We start from the raw sequence: 10,000 nt of genomic DNA on the forward strand, positions 1-10,000 counted from the left end.
TGTTTGTTCCGCCCCAGAGTTCGTTTGCGCTTTCACACCACCCCAAACGAACCACACTATCCGAGGAAACGAACTCTGGCGCGGTTAAAGCACCTTAAAGCTGGATCTCTCTCATGGCCAGCAGGGGGCGACTCCACTGCAAAAAGAAGTCTGATTGAAGGCATTGGGAAAATGACCCTACTTCTCTAAACACTTTCTTAATGAGTTGATCGTCTCAATCACTCGTTTCAACTCTTCTTCAATACAGCCTGATGTTCATTTAGTTTAATTAAGGGCCCGTTTAGAGTCCAACAGATGATAAATCAGCTGCTTTGGCTTTGGGGCATGACTGACAGGTCGATTGCAGACCAATAGCAGGCCGCTCTGTTTGTCTACCCGCCGATGAGCCGCGGTAAATAACGATCTTCCTTGGAAAGCGATTTTAACGAGCCAGTTACATGTCAGTTACAAGTCTTTTGCATTCTACATTAAATGAAGACATTACCGTTTTCTATTTTGTATGTTACATACTTATTGGCCAAGTACATGAACATGTATGCGCTAGAAAAGTCTGCCAGGCAATCGGCAGCCATTTTGCCTGCTCCGAATGGTCTCTGAGCCATAAAGATTGATTGACAGCTGTCATGTCATGATATGATTGGTTGAAATTGGGTAGATATTTGATAGTACCACCTGCTGCAGCAAACTGTAGATGACTGTGAATGAACTCTTGATGATTGAACTTTTGACGTGATTTTTTTTTAAACTAAAGACCTTTTTATTTTTGTGACTTTTTGTGTGTGGCATAACTTGTGAAATAGGTGAACGGTTTTAGACGGTTTTCAAAGAAATGTCAGTCCTGTCCTATTGTACTAGCAAACACTGCAACAGGAAGTGAGCTGCGGTTGAATTTAGAATGTTTATGTTGTTGAATTGAAACAGTCTATAAGGGATATGATCTAAAATAGAAACAAAGTCATTGTTCATTTCAGCTCCACTTGAATACGGGACAGAGAAAAGGAGGTACAGCTGGAGGAGCTGCTGGAGATGTGCTGAATGGCAAGTGATCATTCAAAGCAAAGAGATCTGCTAAATTAAAGATAAATATAGCTACAGCCAATTAGCTCTCTCTCTCTCTCTCTCTCTCCCTCTCTCTGTTTCAACCTGTCAAGTCTATCTTTGAAGCTGCTTCACAGAAACACACACACACACACACACACACACACACACGCACACACACACACACACACACACACGCACACACAACAGCTGGCATAATTCCAACCTTTTCCCTCAATGATAATGTTGGACCAATTATCTCCAATCAGCTGTTTAAAGTGTGAGTCGTGGAGAGCAGCAGGAGGCTGTCATTATTTATATATATATATATATATATATATATATATATATATATATATATATATATATATATATATATATATATATATACATATATATATATATATATATATATATATATATATATAAATATATATATATATTTAGTCGTGGAGAGCAGCAGGAGGCTGTCATTATTTATATATATATATATATATATATATATATATATATATATATAGTCGTGGAGAGCAGCAGGAGGCTGTCATTATTTTTATATATATATATATATATATATATAAATATATATATATATTTAGTCGTGGAGAGCAGCAGGAGGCTGTCATTATTTATATATATATATATATATATATATATATATATATATATATATATATATATATATATAAATATATATATATATATATATATATATATATATATATATATAGTCGTGGAGAGCAGCAGGAGGCTGTCATTATTTATAAGGAGTTCACATTATCAAACGTCACTGTTTATCACTCATCTGGATGGAAATACGCCTGTCTGTCTGTTACCCTGATGAAGACTGTTATCCCTGTTCAATTAAATGATTACTCCTAAGTAATATAATAATTGCATAATAGCGATATTCTGAGCTGGTGTTTCCTACATTCAAAATGAATATCCTATGAAAGTATTTGTATTGAATATTGATCTTTACAAAACAGATGGTCCTTGATTATGATTGGCTGAGCCATTGCTCGCCTGGCTGGTATCTCGTGGACCCCGTGCGCGGGATCCCATGCACATTATTTCCTGCAAACACATAAGCACCTTATGCGGCTGGTAGCACCATGTTGTAATGTTGAATCGTGATGTTTTTTTCCCCCTTTCTTTTCCTGTGTCTGAGCCTGTTTGTCTTGTTCATATTTTGTTTTATAATTTTTTTTAAATAAAATAAAATAAATACATAGCGTATATATATGAACGGTAAGCTGAAATCGTCTGTGCTGGCACTGGTCGGCAGGGAATCTACTGCTGCACTACCCGGATATATATATATATATATATATATATATATATATATATATATATATATATATATATATATATATATATATATGAATATGTAATGTCATAATGTAATGATATGAATATGTAAACACTGAATATCACTAAAGAAAGAAGAGAGCTTCTACTTTCATAGAAAGTTAAATATTCTATCTTTAATGTAGGTAGGCTACTCAAAAACGTCCGTCCGACAAAAAGCTAAGAAAAATGCATTTTTGTAAATGATGATACTGGCTGGAGTTAAACCAAACTATTATGAGTGTTTTCACTGGAAACACACAGATTGCCCTGGGGTCACGTGACTGGCGGGGAAAGAGTTTAGGAAGACATCAAACACATTAGGTTCACATCACTGGCATGTAGGGAGAATGCATTAGCCTATGTGACCCACACACACACACACACAGAGCACGCACACACACACACACACACACAGAGCACGCACACACACACGCACACGCACACGCACACGCACACACACACACACACGCACACGCACACGCACACGCACACACACACGCACACGCACACACACACACACACAGAGCACGCACACACACACACACACACACAGACACGCACACACACAGAGCACGCACACACACACACACACACACAGCACGCACACACACAAGCTTTAATTGCACTGACCTCAATTACTGACAAGAAAGACAAGAGTCTGCAAGGCAAACAGGCAAACAGATGACTTCCAGCACAATGTGATGCTGTAAAGACAGATAATGTGTTAGGTTAAAGTGTACTCATTGAAATCCTATAGTGAAATCACACAATTGAGTCATTTTGCTGGGGACTCACTCCCCCGCGGAGTGGACGCCCTCGTCAAGCTGACGTTTTGAGTACAGCTCTCGCTGCCGTCAGCAAGGCTCCAAATCCAGGCTGACTTTGTAGCATGTTGATGCTTTGTAGCATGTTGCCAGCTTAAGCCCAATTTATGCTTCGTCTGCCGACACTTTTGAAACCGTCACCGACAGAAATGAGGACTTGAGTCGACACTTTCAAGTGTCGGCGAGAGGTGTCTGCTACCTGGTGAAATGTCTAGTGTCGCTGACTACGTACATCACATAGTGTCGCACAAGTCTGATTGGCTATATATATGGCGCGCTTGACTTCCTTGTTTTGGTTTTCGCTGAAATGAAATGAATGAACGTGTCCCCGCTATTTTTATCAGCCTTCCCCAGAGAGAGAGGAGGTGAGCTGTGTGGTTGTGTGTCGTTTATATGCGGCTGCAGTCAAGTACGTTACATCTTGCCTCCGAGGTGGTTTCACTGTGCTTCTCTTGGCTGTCTGCTTATAGCGTTCGAGTGTCACTGTGTGACTGTTGAACGAGGCGAACATTCACTGAAGTGTAAATGCAACACCATGAGCGACACTTTCTTTTTCGTCTGCGACCATGTGCTGAGCGACACTTTATAATAAGTATAAATTAAGCTTTACCCTACCCTCCAGGGTATTTAGTAATTTTTTAAGATATTTCATGTGTTGCTGGGTGTGTCTGCGCACAATTGCTCAACTTTGCATCACTGATGACATCACTCACTGATGACATCACAATGATTGTGCGCAGACATACAGACAGACAGACAGACAGACAGACAGACAGACAGACAGACAGACAGACAGACATACAGACAGACAGACAGACAGACAGACATACAGACAGACAGACAGACAGACACTCCTGGAAGTATAGATTGATATTGAGGCTCTAAAGTAACGTTTTTACAGAGATGCGGGCAGACTGTCATGGCGGTATCTCTTTCGGGTATTTGCACTCTGGGCGCAGAACAAAGAGTTGAACACAGAGAGAACAGACACACAGAGAACAGCTGTCATTATGCTGCAGTGGAGTAATGGGTGGAACAAGGTATTACACATTTCAATGGAGGAGTTTGTGTGCACAGCCAACCTGTTTTTGAGGCCAGGTGGATATAGGCTGGATACATAATGAAAGTTGAAGAGTGGATATTCACACACTTACTTGAAACGTTGCATTGTAGTCGCCAATAAATATTGGGAGCTGCTCCAATTTTTTGGGTGCAAATGTTGACGTGCGTTGATACAGGACACACATGTATGTATGCTTTCATAGAACATCAATGGTTGTACAGGTAGGAAAAAGTGACTGGAGGGGGCGGGGCTTTGAGTGCTGGAGGGGCGGGGCTTTGAGTGTTTAGTGGGAGTCTATCATGTCAGCCACTCCCCCTTAAAGCCATGATGGAGATGTTCAAACTCAAATGGAACGAAATGTGATAGTCTCTCTCTCTCTCTCTCTCTCTCTCTCTCTCCCTCTATCTCTCTTTCCCTCTCTATCTCTCTTTCCCTCTCTGTCTCTCCCCTCCCTCTCTCTCAGATCCCCCCCCCCCTATCTCTCTCTCTCTCTCTCTCTCCCCCTCTCTCTCCCTCTCTCTCCCTCTCTCTCTCTCCCTCTCTCTCTCTCTCTCTCCCTCTCTCTCTCTCCCTCTCTCCCCCTCTCTCCCCCTCTCTCCCCCTCTCTCTCCCTCTCCCTCTCTCTGGCAAATGCTTAGACGAACACACACAGAAACATTTAGTTAATTCCACATTCAATTCAAGAACATAGTTACCATGTTCCAAAGAACAGAGCGAGAGAGCGAGAGACACAAGCAGAGAGAGAGAGAGAGAGAGAGAGACAGAGAGAGAGAGAGAGAGAGAGAGAGAGAGAGAGCAGAGGAGCAGAATCGCTTGGTGACCAGCGCAGAGAAATGCACTTCTGGTGCAAACAGCCATCAGGCTCCTGCTCACCCAAGACAGGGTTCTTTGACTTTTCAAGGACTTGCAGGCATCAATTCCCTCAAATTCAAAGCTCCAACACAGCATGGTTTGAGACATGGATCAAGGTTAATTACTGTTACAACACTGAACATGCTTGAGAACTATCAGCTTTACAGAAGCTCACAGACAAAAAACTATTCAAAAGAGAGAGGCTTGATGTTCTCTCAAATGTGCTGTGTTAAACCTATTTACTAACGTTAAGTAAAACATAATCAAAACTAAACAAAATAACTTCAATTTACATTATTGCACACAATATATAAACTCAAGCACTTTCAATAGAGACAGTCGGCATGTGTGGGAACGCCCACAAAATGTTAAACGGCTGGCGTGCGAGTGGGGTAAAACTGCCTATATACTGTATCTCAATGGGCTGACTCACCAAAGGAAGGCACTGCGGCTCTAAACTACAGGTTTGGGGATTCTAGAGCAGAACACAAGACGTCTATTCAGATTATGCGTTTACTTTGCTGAATGGATAGAACGGGGAATTTACCCCACCCTGACCACGCCCCCCAGCCAGGCTGCGCCAGCAAACCCAGCGTCTATGACGAGACATCGCCTCAACCTATGTGCCATGTCTGTGTCTATTTCCCACAAAACCTTCAAGGCCATATCCCCACCCTCCCTCCTCAAATTCACAAACTTTTCAAGGATTTCAAGGACCTGTGGGAACCCTGCCCAGCTGCCCTCACCTGTTCGGGTGTTGATGGTGAAGAAGTTCTGCGGGTTCCCGCTGACGATGCGGTAGCTGAGGCGTCCGTCGGTGGCGCCGGGCGGCGGCGTGGCGTCGGGGTCCTGGGCTGTGATCTGGATGACGGACAGGTCGCGGGGGGAGTTCTCGGGCACGGCCGGGCGGTACAGGGGCTCGGCCGTCAGCGGCGCGTTGTCGTTAACGTCCTCCACCTGGACGAACACCTCGATGGACGCGAACTGAGGGACCACGCCGCGGTCGCTGGCGTACACCGTCAGCCAATAGGAGTCTTTGGTCTCGCGGTCCAGCGTGTCTGTGGTGTAGATCACTCCTGGAGGGGAGGAAGAGAGAGAGAGAGATGATTTCCATTGATAGTGCGGTTAAATGCAAGGGGGGCGGTTTCAGTTAGTCACATCGAGGCCAATACGGAAGTATGGAAAACTGCAGTTCCCCGAATGGCCACTTCAGGCTGGCTGCAAAAGGGAGTAATTCCCCATTCGCCCCCATGTTAAAACGCCAGACTTAACAGCAGAAATAAACATGTTTATACAGCTTGATTCTCTATAGAGAATTTCACCTTTCATGACAACTGTTTCTATAATTCACCTGTTTAGAGGAAAATAGACGCTGAGGAAAAGACGATGTTTTGATGTGAATGACAGGTTGTCTCTTCAGTGATCGTGCAGCTCGCTGATCTGGGACCAACAGCAGGTCTGGGAAACCCCCTCGCGTCCAAATACGACTACAAATACGTCACTTCTGGTAAAAACTACAAGATGGCCGAAATGCCCAACCCAAGGCTTCCAAACGGGAGTCCACAAAGCAATGAGTTCCAGTCTATGGTCCAATGAGGAGAGAGTCTGGCTGGTTTTTGGTGGAGGCATGTAAATATCTTAACTGGGCTAGAGTAGCCTGGTGGTGGAGGCATGTAAATATCTTAACTGGGCTAGAGTAGCCTGGTGGTGGAGGCATGTAAATATCTTAACTGGGCTAGAGTAGCCTGGTGGTGGAGGCATGTAAATATCTTAACTGGGCTAGAGTAGCCTGGCAGGGCTCATACTCCGATTACGAGAAACCTTCCTCAGATGCGTGGCTCACTACAGCAGCCAGCGTTTTCATTGTTACGACACCGGACTCAATCTGAAATGAGTCTGCAGCTGAGATGAGTTATTTTGGTTTAGCTTGTCTTTTATCTGCTCAGATAGCAAGGAGCTTAGTGTTACTGCAAACCTCCTGTACAATCCTACACAGTGATGTCAAACCTCCTGTACAATCCTACACAGTGATGTCAAACCTCCTGTACAATCCTACACACAGTGATGTCAAACCTCCTGTACAATCCTACACACACAGTGATGTCAAACCTCCTGTACAATCCTACACACAGTGATGTCAAACCTCCTGCACAATCCTACACAGTGATGTCAAACCTCCTGTACAATCCTACACACAGTGATGTCAAACCTCCTGCACAATCCTACACACAGTGATGTCAAACCTCCTGCACAATCCTACACACAATGATGTCAAACCTCCTGTACAATCCTACACAGTGATGTCAAACCTCCTGCACAATCCTACACACAGTGATGTCAAACCTCCTGTACAATCCTACACACACAGTGATGTCAAACCTCCTGCACAATCCTACACAGTGATGTCAAACCTCCTGCACAATCCTACACACAGTGATGTCAAACCTCCTGTACAATCCTACACACACAGTGATGTCAAACCTCCTGCACAATCCTACACAGTGATGTCAAACCTCCTGTACAATCCTACACACAGTGATGTCAAACCTCCTGTACAATCCTACACACAGTGATGTCAAACCTCCTGTACAATCCTACACAGTGATGTCAAACCTCCTGTACAATCCTACACACAGTGATGTCAAACCTCCTGCACAATCCTACACAGTGATGTCAAACCTCCTGTACAATCCTACACACAGTGATGTCAAACCTCCTGTACAATCCTACACACACAGTGATGTCAAACCTCCTGCACAATCCTACACAGTGATGTCAAACCTCCTGTACAATCCTACACACAGTGATGTCAAACCTCCTGTACAATCCTACACACAGTGATGTCAAACCTCCTGTACAATCCTACACACAGTGATGTCAAACCTCCTGCACAATCCTACACACAGTGATGTCAAACCTCCTGTACAATCCTACACAGTGATGTCAAACCTCCTGTACAATCCTACACACAGTGATGTCAAACCTCCTGTACAATCCTACACACAGTGATGTCAAACCTCCTGCACAATCCTACACACAGTGATGTCAAACCTCCTGTACAATCCTACACACAGTGATGTCAAACCTCCTGTACAATCCTACACAGTGATGTCAAACCTCCTGTACAATCCTACACACAGTGATGTCAAACCTCCTGCACAATCCTACACACAGTGATGTCAAACCTCCTGCACAATCCTACACACAGTGATGTCAAACCTCCTGTACAATCCTACACAGTGATGTCAAACCTCCTGCACAATCCTACACACAGTGATGTCAAGACAATGCTTTTCACTGCAGCCCAATGGCCATGGACGTACCATTTTCACTGCAGCCCAATGGCCATGGACGTACCATTTTCACTGCAGCCCAATGGCCAAAGACGTACCATTTTCACTGCAGCCCAATGGCCAAAGACGTACCATTTTCACTGCAGCCCAATGACCAAAGACGTACCATTTTCACTGCAGCCCAATGGCCATGGACGTACCATTTTCACTGCAGCCCAATGGCCAAAGACGTACCATTTTCACTGCAGCCCAATGGCCAAAGACGTACCATTTTCACTGCAGCCCAATGGCCAAAGACGTACCATTTTCACTGCAGCCCAATGACCAAAGACGTACCATTTTCACTGCAGCCCAATGGCCAAAGACGTACCATTTTCACTGCAGCCCAATGGCCAAAGACGTACCATTTTCACTGCAGCCCAATGGCCAAAGACGTACCATTTTCACTGCAGCCCAATGGCCAAAGACGTACCATTTTCACTGCAGCCCAATGGCCAAAGACGTACCATTTTAGGCAAGGACAAAAGAGTGATTTAGTGCCTTTAAATGGAAAACAAGAAGGGAAACAGTGTGGCAGGAGAGGGAAATAACAGTCCCCGGATATTACGTTTCCTCTGTGCACATGATTTGTTGTTGTTGTTATTATTATTTTCTGAATGCTTTGTGTTGAAGTGATGAATCTCAGTGTTTTCAGTCTGTAGGGACCCAGTGACTGACTGAATGATGCAAGAATGATGTGTGTCATTTTGAAGACATGCCCAGTCTCTCTGCTCTGGAGTGCCCCTGTCATCCTTCAACACGTGATAGTTTGCTTTGACATCAACAGGTAAGTCACCACTGCAATACCGTGTCAAACCACTGCAATACCGTGTCAAACCACTGCAATACCGTGTCAAACCACTGCAATACCGTGTCAAACCACTGCAATACCGTGTCAAACCACTGCAATACCGTGTCAAACAAATGGCTGTAAAAAAAAAAAACAATAAATAAATGGCTGTAAAAAAAAAATCCTTCTAGAGGAAAAATGTCCAGAAATCACCAGACTGAAATAATGAGTAAATGACTACTTTGTGGTGTCAGCAATTATTTTGCACAGTCGGGCGTCTCGTTTGGGAACAACTCGCACCTCTTTTGAGACTCTTCGATTACAGTTAATTATTATAACACATTCACAAAGCCCACATGTCTGCTATCACTCAACGCAGCAACGCTCACCTCTCCACCCGTCAAATCAAATCAACTACCTCATAAGACCTCCAAGGAGCCCTATTCTATCTCTGCTAAAGCACTTGATTCCTTTAATCTAAACACACAGGCAGAGTGTCTCGGCTGTGTGTGGCTTGTAAACGGCTGTGAGAAGCAGGCTGCAGGCTGCGTACAGACTGAGAGAGGGCTGCTGCGTGCTACCAAGGCCACAGACAATCTGTTCAACACATGATCTGCAGCACTGCCTCAGTAGTGGAACGTCTACTCACAACTCCCGTGACCTCGGAACGCGTGTGTGTGCGTGTGTGTGTGTGTGTGTGTGTCCACGCTCTCTCTGTCTCACAGTGAGACTATGTTGCCTTTTTCCG

At 44.1% G+C, this 10,000-nt stretch overlaps 1 protein-coding gene across 2 annotated transcripts in view; it reads right to left on the bottom strand.

The window, feature by feature from the left end:
• Positions 1-10,000, bottom strand: part of fat3a (FAT atypical cadherin 3a) — a gene marked incomplete at both ends in the record, with an annotated part of 251,969 nt that overhangs the window by 179,755 nt on the left and 62,214 nt on the right. For both annotated transcript variants that reach the window (XM_083637169.1, XM_083637168.1), the window contains one exon: positions 5,877-6,206. In XM_083637169.1, coding sequence (XP_083493295.1) covers positions 5,877-6,206 — 330 coding nt within the window. The remainder of the gene's footprint in view (positions 1-5,876; positions 6,207-10,000) is intronic.

Source organism: Poromitra crassiceps (genome assembly GCF_964638095.1).
Source record: "Poromitra crassiceps genome assembly, chromosome: 5".
NCBI classification, from domain to species: Eukaryota; Metazoa; Chordata; class Actinopteri; order Beryciformes; family Melamphaidae; genus Poromitra; species Poromitra crassiceps.